The following is a 25,719-nucleotide window of genomic DNA, read 5'->3' as shown; positions in this document are numbered from 1 at the left end:
AAAAGGTCACTAAGATCCTCTTACTCAGACCCCCTAGAGGGGGAAGGACTCCTCAAACTCTTCCCAATCAACTTACGCCTCTTACAAAATTGAAGCTCAGAAGTAAGGCTATGCTCCCTGATGGTGTCCGAGCTCTGCACCACCTAAGCTTGAATCTCTTTAGGAAGCTCAGTAGAAGCAGCTGTTGCAACAGCAACAATAGACACAATATCAATAGTAGAAGCATAAATAAAAGCAGAGGTAAAAACTAGGTTATTTTGCTTCCTATGCACTAGTGTCAACTGACCTACTTCTCTAGTAAGGGTAGAGGCACGAGGGGTCAGATTCTTCTTCTTCTTCTTCTTACCCTAGTCAAAGGGAGGAGTAGCCCTAACGACAGGGATGAGGGAGAGAGGGAACTCTGAGAGATCAATGTTCACAGCGTTAGAGGACCCTAAGGGGGTTAGAGGAGAAGGAAGGGCAAAATAAAGGCAAAGGGAGAAAAAATGTCTCTTAAGATCTGTTCGACTTGACCAAACAAGGCCCGTCGTGCAAGTGACCGAGAAAAAACATAAGGGAAATGATAGATCTGATCTCTATCAACCACCCTATCAGCAACCCTGGTTTGGAAGCCCACTGCCTCCTATCTTTGAATACTCTACGCTACTCTTTCTTGGCCTCAGTAGTGGAAAGGGCAGAAGAATCTGCAGAAAGAAAAGAAAGCAAAATCAAAGTTAAATTCAAATACAGACAAAAAAAAAGGAAGGGATATAACTAGATGCCTAGAAACCAATTTTACCCTAGAAGGTTTGAGGGACTCTGAATCCCTCATGAGGAGCGCTAGGGGCGAACTCCCAATTCCTAGAGACAGTCAGAGGGTCCTTGCACCACCCTTTATCAGTATTGGGGAGTGACAGAGCCAGTGCAACTACTGCACTCTTGGAGGACAACGAGGCCCAAGGCACTTGGGATGGCTTTCAGATTGTATTTGAAGAGGAAGTCATTAGGGGTTATGCCTTCTTTTCCATTATCTCCACTAGGGGGTAAAAGTTGCCAGACATTTGGCCTGGGGCCCAGTTTATCTTATTCAACATCTCCCTTAGGAAGGGAGAGAAAGGAAAACTAAAGCCAACCTTAATTTGGCCGGTGCAGACCATAATTTCCCTTGACGACACTCGTCAAGGTCCTTAGGGTCTTTACAGACCCGTATAAACATAGAGGCAGGGATATAAAGTCCCCTCCGAAGTTGGGTCATGTTGGTAGCCGTTGAGAATCAAGTTCACAAAAAAGAGAAGGTAAAAAAAGAAGATTAGCTCAGCCTAAGAGAGGTAAGAATGACGATGAACCAGAAAGAGAAAGAGATAAAGAAGATGTCTTAAGCACAGAATGATGAGATCGTAGAGAGTAATGGCACAGTAAGAGGGAAAGTTAGCATAAAGTTTCCTATTTATAGGAGAACATAAAGGAGTACATACACCTAGGAGGACAACCTGATCAAACCTAGCCATCGTAGCTTGGGGCATAGTGCTAATGTTAGTGGGTTACGTAGACGAACACAAATGAAAGATGATTGGTCTCAAGTCGTCAGAAAAGATTTGAAACGACGTTGCATTAAAAATGTCAATTCATTAAGAGTAGAAGTAATTATAGAGAATTAAAGTAGCCAATGAGAAGGAGGTTATGTGTCTTAAGAAGACAGTGAGACTTCGTATCTCCTCGAGAGGGGGTATTTGTAGAAGGAAATAACCGCACAATTATCTAAACTGTACACATGTCCAAGCCGGTTGAGTGGTACCAAGCGTAGATCAACATACGGGCACTACCCAACATAAGGGTAGGTCAAGGCAAAAAACACCTAGTCTGGCTAAAAGGGTAGCACAACATTGAATGAAACTTGATCTGCCAAGCAGGGTAGACTTGGTCAAATAATATCTGTAATCCTAATATGTGCACGTCAAGGAATCAAGGGATTCTCCCTAATATAACATATCCAATCTAAAAGATCCCTATTCCGGTTAGGATCCAAGGAATCAGGGGATTCTCCCGGATCACCTTTCGTGAGAGGGGAAAACCTTGTTTCGGATGAAGAATCTATAAATAACACAATTAACACTGAGGAAGGGATTTTTTTGCAGATTGGATGACTAACCAATTTATTAGATTATTTCTCTACTTCTCTAACTTGATTGTCGGAGAGTTTTTCACAGGTACCACACCAACACAAGTAGAGAGGTGGCAAAAGTGACTTTGGATCCATGAGGCAAAGTCCATTAGCATTGTTAATCGGAATCTGACCTCATAGAAAATATTTTATTTTATGAAAACAATAAAAACAATGCCAAAAATGCACTTGTTATAAAACACTAGGCATATTCCTGTTTAATAAACAATAGGCCCAACACAAAAAGCCCATTTACATAGACATGTACAAGACTCCGTATGCGCACACAGAAGTATAACTGCTTTAGTATAAAGTGGTGAAATCTTGAAGGGAATCGTTACCATTCTAAAACAATTATATTTCTATATGTTTAGTTAAACAGTAAAAGGATATGTAAAACATTGTTTTTTATCATTTGGTAAAATAAAATATTTTCAAAAAAGACAATTTACCGTTTTGGTAAAAAAAATATTTTTGAGAATGACAAATTATCGTGTTTGGAAATAAAATGTGCACTATTTTGGTAAATTTTCATTGAACATATCTAGAGCTGGATTCATTGGGGGCATTATCATATGTTGAGTTGTTATTATTATTATTTTGATAATTGGGTATGTCTGTGGATAATGGATTGGGTCCGCATCTGGACTTTGCGAAGTCCATAGATCATGGTCTTGTCCAAGGACTATTCTTAGGGCACATGCAATGCCTGCACATCACATACACCAAATAAGTGAGGGTACACCCTCGTGGGTGGCCCTGGGGAATTAATGCTCATACTGGGTATCGAACTAACGACTTACAAGCATTAATCGCTTATCAGTTCAAAATTGCCAACCCCTCGGATTGGTTCTTTTTCTTTAAAAAGAAAATGACAAATTGGTTGAGAAAAATTTTAATGGGTAAATTACCATTTCATGAGCTGAAATGACGAAATTCCCATTCGAGCTAACTGTCCATTTTAATTCCCAAAAAGTGAACCTGTGAGATCGTAGGTTTTTCAAGTGACAATCTCATAGGTTTAACGTGACAATTTCGCTGGTTTTTTTTTTTTGAAGTGATAGTCTCTTTAAAAGTAGTAAACCTCTAAGATTGTCACTATAAACTATGTTTTGGTTAAAATTCCAAGTTTAAAACATAAAAAATGGTAGGGTCCAACTTGGTTGGCAAACCCGAATCTGAAAGGTTCAATCTTACCTTGGGTTAGGTTTGGGCACAATTATGTAGGGTTTTTGGCTTTGATTTGGGCAAAAAATTTTCTTTTTTGACTGTGAGTTCAGGCATGGTATAGAAGAATTTGTTTACATCCATGATTTGTATCGTTTCTTGTATGTAAATTGATTTTCCTATAATTTCCTTCAAATGTAATTAATCACTGTAAAAGATTGTATTAAGAAGTATTTAGTTTGACAAAAGTACATCAAAGTCAAATTTATTGAAGATTAAACTCAAAAAAGGTGACAAGAAGAGTGAAGGATAAAATTGAGATCAAGAAGAATAAAGGGCAAAATCAATATCAACACACATCAAAATTAGAAAATAGAAAAATAAAAAAAGAGGTTACTGTGTGAGTATCCTTGGTTGGTCGACCGAACGCGAAAATGGGTATTTCCTTCTTCTACTCTTTAGGATGACTGAATAAATTCAGTTGATTGAACATGAAACTTGTAAACCTCAATTTTTCGTTTCGATCAATCGAACTCGAAACTTGAAAACCTTTTTTATTTATCAATAGGGTGACCCAAATTGTTTGGTTGATAGAATTCGAAAGTTTCAGTGCTCTTAAGTTTGGTTGCTCGGTCAACACAGACTTGTTCGGTCGACCGAGCGCTAAGATTCAGTTTTGCGACCTCTTATTATTCTATTTCAAATGATCATATTTTTTAGATAGATTTGGTTTTTCGGTATCTTCAAACTTGTTGACTCTTTCATAGTCTATGCTAGTTTGTAAGGGTTTCTTTTTTGATTCCTATCCCTCTTTCTCTTCTATAAATATGAGATATATTTCAGAGAAGATCATCAAGAAAAAAAAGGGAAATGTTATTAGATTTGAGTAAAAGCTCTCGAGTTTTTCACATCTTCTTTCTTTTTCTTTAATTCTATTCTTAGTAATATTCTGAATCAGAGAAAGAGTAAGAGTTGTTTTATTTTTATTCTTTACTAAGATTTCTCATTGTGAAGTCTTAGAATGGCTCAGCTAAAAGTCCTAGGCATAGTGTTGTGGTGGTATGTTTGTCTTTCTATGTGAACGATTGTAATTTGAAAGCATTGAATAAAAAGACATCAGCTCAAGATTTTGAGCTTTCTGAGAGTAGAGTAGGGGTCGAGGTCACCGAACCACTATAAATATGTGCATCTTGTGTGGTTTAAATTTCTCTAAACTCTACTATTGTTTATAATTTTATACAAATCTAATTGTCTATGTATTGCAATTGCTTGGTTGATGTTTTAAGTAAACTTGATAAATTTAATTTCGTAGAAAACCTATTCATCCATCCTCTAGTTGTTCTTAATAGTAATTTCACATCGGATTGTCTGAAATCTGAACTTTGCTTGATTTGTCAAAGATTTATATGTTTAAAATTTAAAAATATTTCTAAGTATTTTTTTTTTTTCGTTTTCATTTACAATTCACATTCATATTTTAGTTAAATCATCTTCTTTAGGACAAATAATTATAAATTTATATTTTCTTTTCTTATTATTATTACGAAATTGTCTAATATTAATGAGGAATGAGTCAACCCGACCAAATTCGACTTGGGTTAGATTTGGGTTGAGCATTTTATGCCCGAGGTCGGATTTTTTGGCACAGTTACGAATTGGTGTTTGTTAAGTGTGGGCTGGTGTAACGGCCATGTACTCTGACACCTAGAGTTTAGGTGTGTCTCGCCCCGGAGTCACCCGGGAGCACCCATGTAACACTATGTAAGGCTCGTTATGAAGCCATGTCAGCCTCGTACCAGGGCATATCTGTTATCTTAGGGTACATGTTAGTAATAAGGGAGTATGACCGGCCTCTACTTTTGATGTTCCCTTCTGGAAATCTAGTAAAGACTTAGCATACACTTTGTAGGAAGGGTGTCAGTGCTATCCCAATCCCCGGCCTACACCCACGTTGTTGAAGCCCTTGAAGCCCAGCTCCGTGGAAGTCCCGCGTGTCATAGGATCATCATTTGCTTGTAACGCATCTATTGCTTTTGTAACGCATTGCACCGTGTAATTGAATATTATATCAACAAAGTTGCCTCCGGGCTTTGCCTCGTGTTGCCTCGTTTACTTGTTTGCTAGCTACGTGTGTGTGGTGTACGATCATTTTACAGGCTTGCAAGTGGATTTGACCCCCTTGTGCCGCACGACCCCGCTTCGAAAGAATAGGGCCGTGACAGTTGGTATCAGAGCTACAGTTGTTTGAGCACAGTTGGTATTCCCCCTACCTCTTCCCCCGAGATTCCATTTAGTTCACGCGAACGATGGTAAGAGGAACTACTAGTACCGCGGACCTACCCGCTCCAAACACACCAGCACCACGTACAAACAAGGAACGCATTGAGGTATTGGAGGAGAAGATAGCCATGCTCCCCGGTATAGTTGATGGTATTACGCGAATAGATGATCGCCAGAACACGCTGGAGGAAAGAACCGAGACGTACAGAACCAGAATGACTGACCACGAGGAGGATACCCGAGGATCCATAGCCATGTTACAGGAACAGATTACGGAGTTCACTATTAAGGTAGGCCTCCTGGTAAGAGCCGTTGGTAACGAGCGGCCTACCGATAGTGATGCTTCTCCCTCGCGCTTGCGAGTCCCCGAGCCACGTGCCTTCAGTGGTGCCCGCGATGCGAAAGAGCTCGAGAATTTCCTGTTTGATATGGAACAGTACTTCCGTGCAGCTCGTCCGGATTCAGAAGAGGTAAAAGTAACAACTGCTTCTATGTATCTTGCAGGTGACGCTAAGCTATGGTGGCGAACAAAGTACACCGAGATGGAGAGTGGCCAATGCTCCATCGATACATGGGAGGACCTCAAAAGGGAGCTGAAGAATCAGTTCCTACTCGAGAATGTGGAGTTCATTGCCCGCAGGAAGTTGAGGCAACTCCAACATACTGGTACCGTGCACGACTATGTCAAGCAGTTTTCCGCCTTGATGCTTGATATCCGTAATATGTCAGTGAAAGACAAGCTGTTCTCGTTTACAGAAGGGCTTAAGCCTTGGGTTCAGACAGAACTACAGAGGCAACGTGTGCAAGATCTCACGACTGCAATTGCCGCAGCTGAGTGGTTGACGGACTATTCTCCCGTGGATGGGAATAGAAAGAAGGTATCCAATCAGTCGAAAGGGTACTCTTCGCAGAGTGAACTCACCCATAGGTCTTCCAAAGGTAAAAATGGAGGATCTAGACACAGTCCAAGCAGGAGATCCCACCGGGATTCCTCCCCTTCGAAGAACACCGGTACTCAGTCCAACAATCACCGCAACAAGATTCAGTGTTACTTGTGTGGTGGTCATCATAAGACGTTCAATTGCCCGCAGAGAAGCAAGTTGAATGCACTGTTAGCTTCCCAGAGTGACCCTAGTCACGAGAGTTCAAGTGAGAAAGATGAGGATGAATCTTCTCATATGGGAACTATGCATCTGTTGAATAAAATGAAACAGACCTCTGAGACTAAGACGATCCGTCAGCGTAAGGGTCTCATGTATGTTGATGTGGAGATTGGTGGTAAGACCACCCAGGCAATGGTTGATACGGGAGCTACACATAGCTTCATTGCCCCTGCAGAGGCGAAGCGCCTCAATATCCGGCTCGAAAAGGATTCAAGCCGTATGAAAGCTGTTAACTCCGAGGCCACTCCTATACAAGGGTAGGCCAAGTCCGTGGCCATCAAGATAGGTCCATGGAAGGGTAAGCTAGATCTTCTCGCAGTTCCACTCGATGAGTTCCGAGTTATCATTGGGATGGACTTTCTGCGACAGAACAGGGCCGTTCCGATGCCATTTGCCAACACTTTGGGCTTGCTAGGTGAAAGTCCAAGCTTCATTCCTCTTTCTACAGGTAAAGAAGAGGGAAAGATGATCTCAGCCCTTCAGCTGAAGAAAGGGTTGAAGAAAGGTGAGCAAACGTTTCTTGATACCTTGCGAGTTGAACCTGATGATCAGGACCATAGTTCAACTCCCCCATTGGTAAAATAGGTTTTGACTGAATTTGATGATGTTATGCCGGAAAAGCTTCCGAAGACCCTACCGCCACGTAGGCCGATTGATCATCAAATCGAGCTAATACCTGGTGCCAAGCCTCCTGCAAAGGGGCCATACAGGATGAGTCCTCCAGAACTAGCTGAGCTACGCAAGCAACTTGATGGACTTCTGGAGTCTGGATTTATCAGACCTTCGAAGGCACCTTATGGGGCGCCTGTTTTATTCCAGAAGAAGCATGATGGGTCATTGCGACTTTGTGTAGACTACCGAGCGCTGAACAAGGTTACCGTCAAGAATAAGTATCCGATTCCACTGATTGTCGATTTGTTTGATCAACTAGGGGCAGCCAAGTACTTTTCCAAGTTGGATTTGAGATCAGGGTACTATCAAGTACGGGTTGCAGATGGAGATGAGCCGAAAACTACCTGTTCTACCAGGTATGGTGCTTATGAGTTCTTAGTCATGCCCTTCGGCCTTACGAACGCACCTGCGACATTCTGCACCTTGATGAACGACCTCTTCAGACCATACCTCGACAAGTTTGTTGTGTTATATCTTGATGATATCGTAGTATATAGTTCTACCCTCGAAGAGCACGTTCAACATTTACGCAAGGTGTTCCAAGTACTTCTCGACAATTAGTTGTATGTCAAGCTAGAGAAGTGTTCATTCGCTCAAGAGCAGATTATGTTTCTTGGCCACGTTGTGGTTAATGGACAGATTCGGATGGACATGGAGAAAGTGCGAGCTTTTGATGAATGGAAAATCCCTTCTACTGTCACAGAACTCAGGTCATTCCTCGGTCTTGTGAACTATTATAGACGTTTCGTCCAAGGTTATTCCAAAAGAGCCGCACCTCTCACAGACCTGTTGAAGAAAGATCACACTTGGTCCTGGTCGGACAAGTGTCATGAGGCATTTGAAGACCTCAAGCTTGCTGTTATGCAAGACCCAGTCTTAGCTCTACCCGACATCACCAAGCCGTTTGAAGTTCAGACAGATGCATCTGACTTTGCTATTGGAGGAGTGTTGTTACAGGATGGGCATCCGCTTGCTTATGAAAGTCGGAAGCTCAATGATGCTGAGAGACACTATACCGCACAGGAGAAAAAGTTGTTAGCTGTCGTCCACTGTTTGAGAGTTTGGAGACATTATCTGTTGGGGTCACAAGTTCATGTGAAGATTGATAATGCGGCAGTGAGCCATTTCCTGACTCAGAAGAAGTTGACACCAAAACAGGCTCGTTGGCAAGAATTCCTCGCAGAGTTTGACTTGGCCTTGGATTACAAGCCAGGAAAGAACAACAGCGTGGCTGATGCCTTGAGTCGCAAAGCAGAGCTAGCAGCACTTCAGCGACAAGTTTCTCAGGTTACCAGCACTTTACAGCAGAGAATTCATGATGGTTTGAACAGTGATCCCCAGGCGAAGGCCATATTGGATATGGTGCAAAAGGGGAAAGCACGCCGTTTCTGGCTTCGGGATGGGTTGTTATATACCACCAAGAGCCGCATGTTCGTTCCACGTGCGGACGGGCTAAGACGAGAACTGATGAGGGAGTGTCACGACACTCCATGGGTTGGCCATCCGGGCTGGCGTCGCACATTAGCTCTCTTGGAGCGAGGATACTACTGGCCGAACATCCGTGATGATGTGTTAGATTATGTGAGGACCTGCCTCATTTGCCAGCAAGACAAGATCGAGCGCGACAAACCAATTGGGCTACTGGAACCGCTTCCAGTCCCCCAAAAGCCTTGGGAAAGTGTTTCTATGGACTTTGTCACAGGTTTGCCGAAGGTTGCAGAATATAGGTCCATCCTTGTAGTTGTGGACCGTTTCTCCAAATATGCTACATTTATACCGACCTCGACATATTGCTCAGCAGAAGAAACAGCGCACTTGTTCCTCAAGAATGTCATCAAGTATTGGGGTGTGCCCAAGAACATTGTCAGTGATAGAGATTCAAGATTTACCGGCAGATTCTGGATCGAATTGTTCAGATTACTTGGGTCTCAGCTGGACTTTTCGACCAGTGGACATCCACAAACAGATGGGCAGACTGAAAGATTTAATGCCATGTTGGAGGAATATCTCAGGCATTTTGTCACTGCCAACCAAAAGGATTGGGCGAATCTACTTGATTTCGCACAGTTCTGTTTAACCTTCAGAAGAGCTCTTCCTCCAACAAGAGTCCTTTTGAACTTATTACTGGCCAACAACCTTTAACTCCTCATACTATTGTTTCAGGATATCAGGGACAGTGTCCAAGGGCGTACAAGTTTGCTAAGTTTTGGCAGGACAACAATGAAATTGCCAGATCTTACCTTGAAAAAGCGTCTAAGCGGATGAAGAAATGGGCTGATGAACATCGTCGACCAGATCGTTTCAAAGTTGGTGACTTAGTTCAACTCAAGACAGATCAGTTGAGAAGGTTCAACCGAGTACGGCGAGCACACAGGGGACTACTACAGCGTTATGAAGGTCCAATGCTCATCCTCTCTCGAGTCGGCAAGTTCTCATACAAGCTGAAGTTACCGCACTGGTTACGCAACATTCACCCCGTCTTCCATGCCAGCTGTCTCAAGCCATTCCATGCAGATCCAGCAGATCCAGCACGCAGCATTCCAACACGTTCACCTTCTCGTTCAACAATCCAGCCGGAACGTGTTGTCGACCAAGTTCTCGCCGAGCGTCAAGTCAGCAGCAGTTCAAGCAAGCAGCAGCACATGGAGTACTTTGTCACATGGAAGAACTTGCCAGAATGCGAAGCCACCTGGGAGAGAGCAGAGAACCTACAACCATTCAAGCAGAAGATTGAAGAGTTTGTCAGGGACAATGCGACGAGGACGTTTGCAGAATAGGTGGGGGAGACTGTAACGGCCATATACTTTGACACCTAGAGTTTAGGTGTGTCTCGCCCCGGAGTCACCCGGGAGCACCCATGTAATATTATGTAAGGCTCGTTATGAAGCCATGTCAGCCCCGTGCCAGGGCATATCTGTTAGCTTAGGGTACATGTTAGTAATAAGGGAGTATGACCGGCCTCTACTTTTGATGTTCCCTTTTGGAAATCTAGTAAAAACTTAGCATACACTTTGTGGGAAGGGTGTCAGTGCTATCCCAATCCCCGGCCTACACCCACGTTGTTGAAGCCCTTGAAGCCCAGCTCCGTGGAAGTCCCGCGTGTCATAGGATCATCATTTGCTTGTAACGCATCTATTGCTTTTGTAACGCGTTGCACCGTGTAATTGAATATTATATCAACAAAGTTGCCTCCGGACTTTGCCTCGTGTTGCCTCGTTTACTTGTTTGCTAGCTACGTGTGTGTGGTGTACGATCATTTTACAGGCTTGCAAGTGGATTTGACCCCCTTGCGCCGCACGACCCCGCTTCGAAAGAATAGGGCCGTGACAGCTGGGCATAGGTTAATCCCCAACCCGTCCTAGTTGCAATCCTAGAAATCTGTAAATTACTTATTTTAATTTCAAAAATAGCAAATTTGTTTTTGAAATTAAAACATTTTAGGTAGATTCACCATATTAAATGTAGAGCATGATGAACCCTTCACATCTTTCGAGGCTCTAAACTCTATAAATTTTTTATTTTTTTGGAAAGATGCCATTAGTGATGAGATGAACTTTATAATTATTAATCAAACTTGGGTTCTCACAAACTTGCCCCAAATAGTCAAACCTATGATCTATGTGAATTCTCAAGAAGTTGGATGCAGATGGACAAAACATTAAATTTAAGGTTAGATTAGTTGCCAAGGGTTATAAATAGAGATACAACATTGACTATTTTGACACATATGCTTGAATTGCTTGAATAACATTTACTCAACCTCTTATATCTCTTGCTTTCATTCATAAAATGTTTGTTGTGGAAGTCAATTTTGTGATTGACCTCGAGATTTAATTTTTAGCAAAATTATTCACCAATAATTCATAGAAATCATAAAAAAATAACGGAAAAGAGAAAGAATACAAAAATGTTTTTTACGTGATGTGGCAAACGTGCCTACGTCCACGGGTTTGGGAAGTCATTTTACTATAGATCTCAGATTTACATAGCCTCCTCTCCCCCTCTCCATCTTTCCTTCTTCTCCTTCTTCCCTTTTTACAATGGCCTCAAGGTTTTTAAATAGAGAACCCTAAATAGAGTCTTAATCCTAATTAATTACAATTGATTGTCTTGCCCCTTATTCAAATTAACAATTACATAACAAAGAGAATAATCCTTTTAAATTTGAAATCTTCCCTAATAAGATAAAACTCTCTTTAAATGATGCCACATGTCCACCTCGAGATGCGTATTGATGGTGTGAATGGACGATTTGGATAGGAGACGATTTTATCCCTCCACATAGCCCCCTCTCGAAGGTGGAGATCGATGTATTGAGATCCGCCTTCGAGAAATACTTCTGACCTGAGTAAACTCCATCCCTGATTTTGAATTAGTATGATTCTTGATCCCCCCGAACCTATTTTTTTGCAAACTTGATATCCAACTCGATTGAGGTCCCATAATAAGTAAATGCTTCAATAATATAATTGACCGCAAGCTGGTCTTGATTTCCATACTGAATCAAAACTTTGGCAAGTGATAGAAGAACCGATTGAAATCCCAGATCGAGCTTGGATCCCAAAATGATCCAAGACTTTGATAAATAAAAAAAGAACCGATCGAAATCCCAGATCAGGCTTGGATCCCAAAACGATCCAAGACTTTGATGAATAATCATAGAACCGACCGAAATTCCAGATCGGGCTTGAATCCCAAAATGATCTAAGACTTTGATGAATAACCACATAATCGATCAAAGTCCCAGATCAGGCTTGGATCTCAACATGATCCAAGACTTAGATAAATAACCATAGAATCGACTGAAATCCCAGATCGGGCTTGGATCCCAAAATGATTAAAGACTTTGATAATCAATAAAATAACCAATCGTATTAGATTTCGCATCACTCACCTCATAGAGTGGCACTCGGGTCCAGAGGAACCGACCTTATTAGAGTTTCGCATCACCCACCTAATAGGGTGACGCTCGGATCCACAAGGGAACCGACCTAATTAGAATTTCGTATCACCCACCTCATAAGGTGACGCTCGGGTCCACATGGGAACCGACCTTATTAGAATTTCACATCACCCACCTCATAGGGTGACGCTCGGGACCAGGGGGAACCGACCTTGTCGCCTTACTTAAATTTGTTGAATTGACTTGAAAAACTTTAACAAACGGAGATCACAAACTTCATAGAATATAATCATTTTATCTTGGTGGATTAGAATTATGGGCTGAACCTCCCACCTCAACGGAGTCCTTAAACTCAATCAAATTGGGTACGAGATTAGCCCCCATACTACTTTTAAATCGAGCATCCTCAAGTAACAAATTGGGTCACGTGGAACCCTTATTACGAGCTTGAACTAAGCCTCCAATCATACAACAATAAATTATAAATTAAGCTGTTTAATTCAGCGAAATCTGTATACTCGACCGAATTAGGCATATAATTAACTTCCAAATTTATTTGTCAGTCCGACCTTTCTAATAAGAATTTGGCTCGCCCAAGTACAATAATTAACCAAATTCCTAATGAATTGGATTTAAACTAAACCCCAAGCATTAGCCCCACACTAATTTCATGATGAGTTAACTCGTGTAACAAATTAGGTCACGTGGGACCTTCAATTATGAGTACGACCCGAGCCCCTAGGCAACACAATTGTTCTACGCAATTTGGTGAGAATTGGGAATCCCAATGAATTAACTTGTACCCATGTCCTTTATACCTTTATACGACAATGTTCATTTTAATGTACATCACAATTGATGAGTAGGTCAAGCATTGAATAATGTTATCCTTCTAATGCTATTAATTATTTGAGTCTAACATGAAAAATGATCATATACATCAAAATTGATGTGTATGCCATGCACTAAAATTCAATCTTTGAAAATACCTTTTATCCTATTTATAACATGAAACAGAAATTTTACTTTGATGTATAAGACATGTATCAAAGTTTAATATTTTACTCCACTATTTTTTTTTAATCTACAGATTTGGGGTTTATGTACATGATACTTGGTGTACCTTCTCATGTATACCTAAATTGACGCACATAAGATGCATTCAACCCTTTTTCCTTATTACTGTCAATTTTTAAAGAAAACTGTAAGGTTTAAAAGTTACCTAACATGGGATTGGTTTCATCAATCCCATTAATAACTTTTTGTCAATGGTTGTTGATGAGGCCTTGGATTCAATAAAAATCAAAACCTGGCTGTGTTCCACCTGCTTAGTGGGTTGCTTCCTGTGTGTCTGCCAAGCCTTGTGTCTACCACGCCTTGAGAGGCTCCTGCAAGACTTTTGCCACTCTCTATTCTTTGAAACATGAAACCCCTCAAGCCCCACTTTGGTACAACTTTCTTCACCATTTCTATCAGATTCATTCGATCCCAAACAGTCAGCTTCCTGATTTTCCCTTTCTTGAGTTGAGAATACATCAGCAAAGTATTCTTGTGACAGCGATGACTCTTTCTCCTCAGCCCAAGTCACCAATGAATGTGGAAACTCAGCAGAATCAACGCACCGATCTGTGTTAGCAGCAAAGGGTTCCTTTTCCTCCAAGTCAATGGGCGCCAACTCTACGTCATAGGTCGACATAGTTTCAAGAATCGTTGGTGACTCGACTAACCAATAGAACAGGGCTCGGCCTGATTGTTGGTTTACGGTGATGTAGACTGAGTACTGAGAGAAGCTCACATTTGTGGGTTGACCAGGTAACTTGGTGATCCTTTCTCTTGTGAGTAGGGCATTTAGAGCTTTTGGTTTTGGATTGAATGATGGATTATTCGACCCTATTTCTACTTTGCTGCATCACCTCTCTCCACGTCTCTCGTTGATTCTCTCTCCATTTATTAACCCATTTCTAACAGCAACTATTGCTACACACTTTAGATTCTTGTGGTATTCGTCTTGAACTTCACATTTGATATCCTGTTTACTAGCACGATCAGGTGCTAAATGATCATCACATAAAAAATAAAAAAGGAAACTCTAAAACCGTAAGGGTTGATAGTGACGGTAGCCCCAATCCTTGATTTGGAACCCGAGTATAACACATGGTTTCCATTCAATTCCAACAAATGGCGCCAATTGTGGAAGTTGATTTTGTGATTGACCTCGAGATTTAATTTTTAGCAAAATTATGCACCAATAAATCATAGAAATCATGAAAAAACAACGGAAAAGAGAAAGAACATGTTATGTGCCTAGAAATTTATTATCTTGTATCAAGATTTGATGCATCTTAATGTATTTTATTTTAATTGTTTTAATTAGTTAAGGAGTCTTAGGTAATGGGTAAGGGTAGTTACGAATTGTGTAGGAGTTATGGAGTTATGGAGTTATGGTTATGGGGTAGTTACTTGAATGAATAGGAGAGTGGGTAGTTTGGATAAGTGGGTAGTTAATGTAGTAATTCTTTGTATTTAAATTTATTATTAGACTAATGAAAAATATGCAGAGAAATTATTATGAAGATCCTATTGGATTTTGGAGATTCACCGTCTCGAATTGGTGGCTTAGGAGGTTCGATCTCCCTCGAACGAGATCAATCTCATTATTTTTCTTCTTTTTTCTTATTTTTGTGATATGATTTAAGTGGGTACGTAACATTGGTATCAGAGCGGTAGATTCTGGAATGGCGGAAGGAACACGAAATGCCAAACTCGATGAGATGATGGGTTTCTTGAAGGAAACCACAGAGATTCATGGGAAGATGCTTAATGAGCTAGTGATGAAGGTTTCAAGTTTGGACACCAAAATTGAGCACCTCTCTAAAGAAAAAGGCAAGGAGATAGGGGAGAGTTCCAGTAAGACAATTAACAGACTTGATGAACCTTATCAATTTGATATTGACAAGGGAATTCAAACTCGGACAGTACGACTGGAATTTTCAAGGTTTACTGGGGTGGATCCAGATGGTTGGCTTTATAGGGCAGAGCAATTCTTCTTACACCAGCAGACACCCTTCACACAAAGGCTACTTATAGCCTCCTTTCACATGGAAGGGAAGGCACTCCAGTGGTTTTGTTGGATGGAACGGTCAGGAGCGATTTCAAATTGGGAATCACTTGCTTCTGCTTTGCAAGTTAGATTCGGATCTTCACCATACGAGGATCCAACGGCTATGCTGTCTAAATTGCAACAAACGTCTTCGGTGGAGCAATATCAAACTCTGTTTGAAGAGTTAGCAAACAAAACTGAATGTCTTAATGAGTCCTTCATGGTGAGTTGTTTTGTGGGAGGATTGAAGGAAGAAATTCGTTTGAGTGTTCAGATGTTGAAACCAACAACACTCACTGATGCAATCGGCCTCGCTTGCATGCAAGAAGAAAAAATATTGGCTCGAAAGCGGATGAACGACCCTACAAATGACACCAACACAATCGTTCATTCAGGAAAACCATTAGCAGTTGCTCTTAAACGACTCTCACCTGTGGAGATGAAAGAGCGTAGAGATCATGGGTTATGTTATAATTGCGATGAGAAATTCTCCCAAGGTCATAAATGTAAAGTTCAGCAGCTTTTCCTTTTAGAGGGGAATTGGCCAAAAGAAATTGATGAAATTGATGAGCGAGATGATGGAAAGAAAATGAAGATGAAGGGGGAGGGAATACTTTCTAGATTGAAACCTTGAGGACAAGGTTTTTTTACAAGGGGTAGAGAATGTTATGTGCCTAGAAATTTATTATCTTGTATCAAGATTTGATGCATCTTAATGTATTTTATTTTAATTGTTTTAATTAGTTAAGGAGTCTTAGGTAATGGGTAAGGGTAGTTACGAATTGTGTAGGAGTTATGGAGTTATGGAGTTATGGTTATGGGGCAGTTACTTGAATGAATAGGAGAGTGGGTAGTTTGGATAAGTGGGAGTTAATGTAGTAATTCTTTGTATTTAAATTTATTATTAGACTAATGAAAAATATGCAGAGAAATTATTATTAAGATCCTATTGGATTTTGGAGATTCACCGTTTCGAATTGGTGGCTTAAGAGGTCCGATCTCCCTCGAACGAGATCAATCTCATTCTTTTTCTTCTTTTTTCTTATTTTTGTGATATGATTTAAGTGGGTATGTAACAGAACATAAAAATATTTTTTATGTGGTTCGGCAAATGTGTCTAAGTCCACAGGCTCGGGGAGACATTTCATTATAGATCTCAAATGTACACAACCTCCTCTCCCCCTCTTCATCTTTCCTCCTCCTTCTTCCCTTTTTACAATGGCCTCAAGACCTTTAAATAGAGAAGCCCTAATTAGAGTCTTAACCCTAATTAATTACAATTGACTACCTTGCCCCTTATTCAAATTAACAATTACATAATAAGGAGAATAATCCTTTTAAATTTAAAATCTTCCCTAATAAGATAGAACTCTCTTTAAATGATGCCACGTGTCCACCTCGAGATGCGTATTAATGGTGCGAATGGACAATCCAAATAGGAGACGATTTTATCCCTCCACAATTGTTTATCAAATGTATATAAAAAAAAATAACATTTTTAAATAGTGATTTAAAAGAAGAAATTTACATGGATCAACTGAAAGATTTTTTTCAAAACTGATCAAGAGAAGAAAGTTCATAAATTAGTTTAGTCTCTTTATGATTTTAAGCAAACTCCTATTCAGTGGTATGAGAAATGTGATAAGATAGTCTTATCTTATGGTTTCCAAGTTAACGATATCTTTTTTATGACAAAAAGTTAATGACATTGATAAATATATTTATTGGAAATTTCAAAATAATGTTAGTGTCATTATTTGTCACTATGTTGTGACATGCTAATCTTTGGAACTAATGTCAATTGTGTAGAAAAAACCAAAAGGTTTCTATTATTGAACTTTAATATAAATTTTTTTAGGAAAGGCTCGTGTGATGCTAGGAATTAAGATCTTAAGGAATGACAATGCAATGATTTTACCAATCTCATTATATTGAGATGGTTCTTAAGAAATATGGTCATTTTGGTAATAAACCAACTCTTACTCCTATGGATCTTAATATTGAGTGAATGAAGAATATTAATTGTGTTAAAGTTCAACTAGAATACACCATTATTATTGGAAGTCTTATATATGTTATGCATTGCACAAGACCTGATATATCACATGTTCTAAGTGTGTTATGTCAATTTATTAGTAATTCAAGTACTGAGCTTGGAATGTTGTATCTAGAATATTAATGTACTTGAAAGGGACTTTAGACTATGGGTTACGTTATCAAGGATATCCTAATATTTTAGAAAGATATAGGATGCAAGTTGGAATAATGTAGAGTTTATTTTAAAGTCTACAATTGGCAGGATCTTTATATTAGGAGGTGCTGCTATTTCTTGGCCATCTAAGAAGTAGACTTGTATAACAAAATCTACTACGATATCAGAGATGATAACTTTGACAAATTTATTTATTATTTTACCTTGAAATTCAATATGGGTAGGGATGGAAATCTATTTAAAGATTTTTTTTTTTTTTTAACTATCAATTTCTTACATAGTGGGGATCAAAGAAATCTTAATTGACATCTATTTTTTTTTATTAGGAACCTCTAAATTTCAAGTAAAGATTTATTAAAAAATTTGATTTTTTTAAGGGGTAAATTTTCATGATGAAGAACCTTATGGTGGTTGGATAGGTTGGGGGAGGGGGTCAAATGGAGCAAGGATTTAGTAAAATCATTTGGGGAAGGGGTATCCACCCGTAAAGAAGTTTTTTGAGGATTTCACTCAACATGGGGTAGGGGCCTTTATAGAAAAAAATGAAAAAAGAATTAGGATGGAATTTCCATGAGCACCTTTGCAAAAACAAATATGTGTGTGTGTGTGTGTGTGTGTGGTGGGGGAACGTGTGTTTCAGCTGACCATGAGTGAATTAAGACGAGATACATATAATTTTGGGTGGTGGGTCTGTTTGTAGGAAAAAAAAAAAAAAATCAAAGGTTTGATAAAAAGATTGAGATATATAATTGTGTAGTGTCGAACTCACCACTTAGTGGTGAACTCGACACTAAGTGGTGAGTTCACCACTTTTTAACTTAGTGTCAATTTTTTTCCTAATTTTGATTTTGGTAAATCTCCTCAAAATATAAAAAAATGCATAAATTATGTTTACAAAGAGTTACGATGTAGTCATAAAAAAAATCGAATCTCAATTTCATTTTTCAATTTTTTTAATATTATAAATCATAAAAAAAAAATACTTAAAAATGTTCAAAATTAAGAAAATATCATTTTTCATTCGTCATTCATGATCAAAGATTGTCGAAAACGATTGTAATCATCGTTGAAAATTTTAACTATATAAAAAAGATAAGAAAATGGTAATTTGGGTATTTCAAATACTTTATACAGGTGAAATGAGAACCAGAGATTGTTAAGAAAAGAAAAATTTACAAAATAGACTATTAAGAGATTGCCTAATACTTAAGAACTATTTAGAAAAAAATTCAGAGTCCTTTTAAGTAATTTTTCGTTTTTTTTTACATTGGATTCCAGCATTTTTACTTGAAGGGCTTGCCACCAACCTGCACACCTTTTCACAAAGCACATCATAATAGAGATTCAAATCAGACAAAAATCACAAATCAAAGTTGATTTAAAATTTTTAAGAATAGAGTAGAAATAGAATGACAGTTTGAAGAAGAAAAAGTGGTTTAGAACCGATGAGATGCATTCCTTGACCTTGGTCTTCTATGAAAGATAACTTAAATACTCTCATCTTCGACCTCAAGTCCAAACTCTTGATTTTTATTCGGAGCCCAATCATCTTCCAACTTTTCAACCAATATTTATTAGGCTAGTATAAAATTCAAAATCCAAAAAATAGAAATCTTAAAAACAAAAAGAGAGCTTTTATTGGCAACCATGGTTTTAAAACTTGTTTTGACATCTCGTCTTGTCTATGAACGAGACCGAGTAATCTCGGATGAGTTTTTTGATATGTTTGAATCATCTCATTCAATAATGGGAAAAATGAAATGCGAGTTTAAATCTCGTCCGAGAAGTTTGATTTGTCTATCCATGTTATTAGTGGACAATACTAAGACATATCAGATGAGTCGTCTCGGTCTGTGTCTCGGACGAGATTTAAAACCTTGTTGGCAACCCAACATTTACTAGTTCCGTTTTCTTTACCATTCATCTGTTTTCTTTATTTTTAATTGAGGTGTAGTAAGTAAAAGTTCGGGTGCTAATAGCAGCCCTCTAAAATTCATCAAAAACGCTAGTGAGATGTCCAATAAAACCAACAGATATTCTCAGACAGTTGAATGTTAAAAATGAAACTCTCTCTATCTGTCGTGGTTCTTCTTCCATCATTTAAAAAATAATTTTCTCTTGTGATCCCATGTTGTACATATAAATCTTCAGCAGTTCTTTGCAAAAGAAGCAAACCCAGAGTTACTTTCCAGGTACGTCACAAAACCCATATGTTTGTTTTTGTAAATTATTTGATCTTTTTGATCTTTTTGTTTTCAATGGGTTGCTTTGAAATCCCTGAAACAGAAATTGCACAACTTCCTGAAAAATTAAAGTGAAAATTCTGTACTAATAATCTGGCAAAATTTCCAGAACTCACCTTTTTCTGTGCTATATTTCTCTGTGAACTGTTTTGAGTTTATTTATTTATTTTTTGGTGGTTATTCCTTTGGATCGTTTGAAAACTTGAAAGAAATATATTCGGTTTAAATTGGAGCTTTATTGGCTGAAAATCGAGATGGGAAGTTGAAAGTTGTTGGTAAATTTCTTGAGGAATTAAAATGGGGAATCTTTGTTAATCTCAATATTTAAATTCAAAATATTTGGGTAAGTGATTCATAATCAAAAGAAGCAAATTATAGCGGAAGGAGATTGGGAGAGTGAGTATAAATCCTTTTGTTTTTGGTCCACTGATTTTGGTAGAAGACTTCAAAGTTTGATCCATAGACACCTATTCTCTTCCAAACAGTATATAATCAAGCTCTTGAGTGGCGGATGTTGGTTAATTCAGTATGCCGAAGTAGATAAATATAAGTTGTTAGACGTGGTTTTGAAGTAAAAATATTTGGGGGGGTCCATATCTTGGGCAGCTTTGAGGGGTTTACATGATCAGAATGTTATTGTTTGTAGAGCCTGATGGTACTCTTCAGCAAGGATATTTGTCTTTTTTGGTAAAAGGGTGTAACCGGTAACTACGAGTTTTTTCTTCGTAGTGGAATAGGTGTGATCCGTGGACGTACCTGAATCTTGAGGGAACCACTTAATATATATATATAGTTTCAATTCGTTTCTTGGTTCGATTGCCCCTGTTTTCTTAACACGGAATGCCAGATTCTTTGCAAATAGTTGGAAGATTATAATAGAAACCATCCCCAAGAATGTTGTGTGTGTTCTAGTTTGCAAATAGTTTGAATGAGACCTTGTGGTCGCCTTAAACCTAATTTATGGGTGCTACCATTGGATGGGCAAGGCTATTAGAAAAGAAAATGTAGTCATGCTGAAGGTCTTCTTTGTGTTGTGTAAATGTCTTGTATTTTGTTGGGAGTACGACATGGATGCCAGGTCCGCTGAGCTGAGAGGGTGCAGACCCCCTGCTAGGTTACGAGAAAGGGTGCTTACATAAGATTTTCTTAAGGGATTTCTATTTTGGAGAGACACGTTTTCTCTGCTCTTGTTTTTTTAGAGGTCCCTAGGGTTGTAAAACTCGAAAGAATATTTTGATTTTATTTTTTGATCTGATCTGTGGATGTAGGCATACTGCCGAACCACGTAAATCCTTGTGTTTTGTGTGCGATTTTCTGTTCTCTCTATCTCTTCATTTTTCATAATTGGGACCAATTTGGGCTAGCTTCTTAAACATTGTGGACGTATTGGTTATATTAAAAGGCTTAAAGATATGTGAATTTCTATTATTTTTTCAACATACACCTCAAGATAGAAGGAGATTCTTCATGTGTGTTCTTTTGAAAATCTAGGCTCTTCACTGGGCATTGAACGCTTGCTAACACTTTATATATATATAAGTTGGAGTTAGACATTACGTCAAGATAGACAAAATATCAAACTTGGGCTTAGAAGTCACACCAGCTTCTACATAGAATGACCCAAGAATCTTGAAGTCTTCGATCCCAATCTTTAATCTTTTCTTTCAATCAATTGCTATAATACCATGACAACAACGAAATGGAGATTCTAGACAATTAACAGTCAAAACCCAAGAGATTTCACAAAGAGGAGGAAAAAAAATGAGAAGTAAAAAAGTCTCTCTCCCACGTTGGTCTCCCATTCTTTTTGTATCTGATGAGAAACACTCTCAATATGGTCAGTCTAATGCTACATACCAAATTATGGTACATAATATGGAAAAATGACATTTTACTCCTTGTTTTCTCAGGTTTTGCCTCATACATCACCTATGGGAGCGGCCCAAAAAGGTATGTCCCATTACAGATTTTCTTATTAGTGAATTTTGACCAAATAATATAAAAGAACCTCTCTCTCTCTCACGTTAGCACACACTTTGAAATCGAACTTCAAGACATTGTAGTAGTGCACAAAAAGAGTGGAAGCTACCGATGTGGATACATGTGGACCCTCTTCATGTTTTAAAGAGGTGTGTTATGGCAGGAAGCATCCTCATACTGTTAACCACAATGAATTGGGAAGTCATGTGGAGGCCCAAATTTCTCATTTGATATAGTTACATAACACTCACCTTTTAGAAAGCTAACAGTGGTTTAATTTCACTCGTAATTGAAACTTCCCATTCTTCGCACCATGGTTTTAAATCTCGTTTGAGATTGAGATGACTCACCCGAGTCATCTCGGTATCGTCCATGAATGTGACGGATAGACGAGATGCCTCACATCTGCAGAATCTTGCGAGACAAACGAGATGACTCGGCCTATATTTTGAAAATCTTGTCTAGTTAACTGGGATTTTGTATATTTTAATTATAAAATAATTACTTGTTTTAAATTTAAATATTTATAATCGAAATAAAATATGAATTTATTATAAACATCTTCTAATCTAGCTAATTGTATAAAAAAAATTATAAATATATATGAATAAATAATTGTAAATCGAGTTAAATGATTTATCTTGTCTGAGACAACTTGATCTCGTCCATAACAAGATGAGATGTCAAACTGAGATTTGAAAGCATGCTTTGCACTGAACCTTTTAGAATGATTTTTGGTCATTACATATTTTGGGAATTTATCCATCGATTGTGTCATTGCAGTTATTTGGTTCCACTGAGAACATGGTTCTTAGATATCCTTCTAGTAATGGAACTGCAGAGAGTGTTGGATGCTCAAATTGTATTATCGAAGAGATTAACAGGCCAGTCGCAATTTTGTTCTCAATATGATGACAGTGGTTTGAAATTTAAAAGGAAAGAGCCTTCAAACTCTAATGAGGTAAGAAACTCTGATAAGAATTTTCCAAATCCCACTAGAAATAGTAAGCAAGGAAACATACCACGAATTCCATGTCAAAACATAAATAGCGGCTTTGTTTCCACTAACGGGATTTGTTCAGAAGTCCCATCCACATCTTTTGAGTTCTATGTAAGTTCTGAAGAGGGGATTGATCTTTTCGTTGATTTGAGTTCAAGCCCATCAGACTGGATTAGGAGCTTGAAGAATAAAGTTTGTATTTCTTCGGAATTTCAGAATAGCAAGTCAGGGGCTCTTCCTTTTGATCTCAAAGGCTTAGGAGATAGTGATGGACAAATGAAATCGCCTTTGCTTGGGAATACAGGGTTTGGATTTCAAATGGGTGGTGAACCTGTTAGTATTAAATCTTCTCTAGGTTCAATTGTGGGAGAGTCATTAGGGCCCTCAGCAGTAATTCCAACTGGAACTCAAATAAAATTATCAGGCCATGTAGAGGAGAATGTTCAAATGGTTTCATCCTTATGTGAAACCAATTCCAACTTGCAGAGCAATGGATCTTCTCAAAGACATGGTGAAGCAGTAACTCTTGGTTTAGAGTTTCCCAATACTTGTCAAATTAACCACCCTTCAAGGATTTCTAGTGTTTCTCACAAAAGGGGGCTTCCATTGCCTTGTGAAATTCAGGAGGCAATCGCATATAGTGGTTCTATGGAGATGCAATTGTCAGAAGTTGTGAGTCATTGTGAAGACGCATCAAATTTTCTTTGCCTGAATGGTGGAGAATCAGATCTGATGCACGATTTGCAAACTGAGGGTGGTGAATCTGAGAAGTGTGAGTTTGGTCAGAACGCAGGCATGGACCCTCAATCTGCATGGCCTGAAGAGCGGGTATGACCTATCTTTCTCTGCTGTATTTGTTACATGCTGATTATTATAACTAGGAATATCTAAACCCTACTACGTTATACACTACTAGAAGGTGGCATGTGCAAATGCACATTTATCAAAAGGACTTATTTGTAATTTAAAATATTGATTAAAGGGTTTTTGAAGATTACACGGTTGTAATTTTGAGAACTAAGCATGGTGTGGTTGCAAAATTTGCAATCTTTTTGGTTGTTGTCCAAAATGACCTTGATTTTATTAAATTTAAATATAAAAGTGGAGGCATTTATGGCCACTCTAATTTTGGTGTTGAACCACTTCAACTCTGCCTTCTCTCATTATAATAGTAATTAGAAGACATGTCACTAAAGGGTTTATTTGTATTTAAAATATTAGTGAAAATGGTGATTTTGAAAATTACATAGTACAAAAGGATATTTTTGTAATTTTAAAAACTAATCAACATGATTTTAAAGTCATGGGAGATGCAAATTACTTTGTCTTTGACCAAAATGACCCTGATTATATTAAGTTGAAATGTTAAGGTGGGGGCATTTATGACAACTTAAATTTTTGTGTCGAACCACTTCTACTCCTCCTTCTCTCATTATAATAATAGTAAAGATTAACATGCTTTGATGTATACCCTTTAATAATGTTGCATATGCTGTATTATGTATAGTATGTTATTTGGAATCTTGGATTCTATATGTTAGTCATTTTCCACATCACCTTTCTTTATACTTATAATCTAATAAAGTTCACTTTTATCTTTGAGTGTAGTGTTACTTACGAAAACCACTTCAACTGGATCTACCGAATGAAGCAGGGCACCCCTATATCCCACATAAAGGTCCAACATGAAAGTTGGGAAGTCCCAAAAAAGTAGACGTAGTGTTTGAAAAATAACATAACATGAAGTGCATCAAATAAAATGTAATATATTTGTGATATTCTGTATAATGATAGCAAGTCAAGTTCAGAATTCAGATTGAACTCATTCTTTATGGATACTTGAGTTGGGTCATCATCATGTTCAGCCAACCTCATCTACTTGGACTTGGCCTATTTGTGTGCTTAAGGAATGTTTTTTGAACCTAAAAATGAATTTATGGTAATTTTCAATCCTCAAATTCTTGAAATAAGATGATTCTTTCTTCTCTTTATTTCTGTTTTCTGTAAATTCAGCCAGTCTAGAAACTGACAACTGTATGCTTCATCTTTGCAGGGAGGAATTGTAAAAGGAGTTTGATTTAGTTTCCCTTGAGAGAGCTTCATTTTCGTCTCACATCTTCTCGTTATTTCATTTATGTTAACATATTGCCAGTTTGTGTCAGATCTCTTTTGTAGTTGTTCCTCATGCTTTTAATGCTAGAGGCAGAATTTTATAGAATCTGTTACTTTACACAATTTGTTGGTGTATTTAGAAAGGTCGGAATGGAAGAGCCTTTGAAGAAAATGAAAAGGAGGCCCGAGCACTTTAATTTTGGATATTAAAGAAACATATATATATTTTTAATGTTCCAAGATTCGAGAGGACGTCAATGGGTGTGTTTTAGAGCAATGTGTTTAGATGGCATTATTTGATTGAGAGGACTTCAAGGGGTTCCCAGTGCGTGCATGGGTACTTGAGCCTTTTTTCTTTGTATTTTTGTGTATGCGCGTGCATATGTGCTAGAGCCTTTTTTCTTTGTGTTTCCGTGTGTGCACATGTGTACGTGCATGAGCCTTTTTTTTTTTTTTCTTTCTTTTTTAGGTCTCCTTGACTTGTGCTTGGGCCGTTTTTTTCTTTGTATTTTCGCTTCAATAAAATATTTATTTTTTATTAAAAAAAGGTAATTAATCATAGTGAACACTTGACATTGTGCAATAAAATAGGGTTGGCAAGCAACATTAATAATGCTCTACTCCCTCAAAACCTATATCTACATTCCGTTTTCATCTTTTCTTGCTTCTTAGATATCTCCGTACGATTTATCAAGCCTTCAACTTGTATTGAAGTGTTCATTCTCATTAGTATTGCCACTGGTCCTT

General features: G+C 38.3%; 1 protein-coding gene across 4 annotated transcripts; it reads left to right on the top strand.

Moving 5' to 3' along the window:
• Window positions 1–13,647: 13,647 nt before the first annotated feature.
• On the top strand, window positions 13,648–25,214 carry LOC147396466 (uncharacterized). 4 transcript variants are annotated; one of them, XR_015180635.1, is made up of 6 exons: window positions 19,658–19,829; window positions 21,791–21,830; window positions 22,644–22,821; window positions 23,485–23,688; window positions 24,469–24,799; window positions 24,914–25,214. XR_015180635.1 is itself a non-coding variant. In XM_086450891.1 (4 exons), exons 3-4 carry the CDS (start codon window positions 22,690–22,692, stop codon window positions 24,935–24,937), a joined length of 1,023 nt encoding a protein of 340 aa, XP_086307017.1. In that variant the 5' UTR covers window positions 19,656–19,829; window positions 21,791–21,830; window positions 22,644–22,689; the 3' UTR covers window positions 24,938–25,214. The 4 variants fall into 4 exon arrangements, 1 of the variants encoding a protein (XP_086307017.1); XR_015180634.1 differs by lacking the exon at window positions 19,658–19,829 and adding an exon at window positions 13,648–14,137 and having other exon boundaries at window positions 22,644–23,688; XR_015180633.1 differs by having other exon boundaries at window positions 19,659–19,829; window positions 22,644–23,688.
• The last annotated feature ends 505 nt before the right edge of the window (window positions 25,215–25,719 follow it).

The sequence above is a fragment of the Akebia trifoliata genome, chromosome 8, assembly GCF_017979445.1.
Source record: "Akebia trifoliata isolate Shusen 1 chromosome 8, ASM1797944v1, whole genome shotgun sequence".
NCBI lineage: Eukaryota > Viridiplantae > Streptophyta > Magnoliopsida > Ranunculales > Lardizabalaceae > Akebia > Akebia trifoliata.
Note: the sequence above shows the minus strand (reverse complement) of the source record. Positions and strands in the feature narration are given on the sequence as shown.

Coding starts and splice junctions, on each gene's coding strand:
- LOC147396466 (XM_086450891.1), top strand. CDS start 22,690: ATGGAACTGCAGAGAGTGTTGGATGCTCAAATTGTATTATCGAAGAGA. Junction 23,689..24,913: donor CTGCATGGCCTGAAGAGCGG/GTATGACCTATC, acceptor TCATCTTTGCAG/GGAGGAATTGTAAAAGGAGT.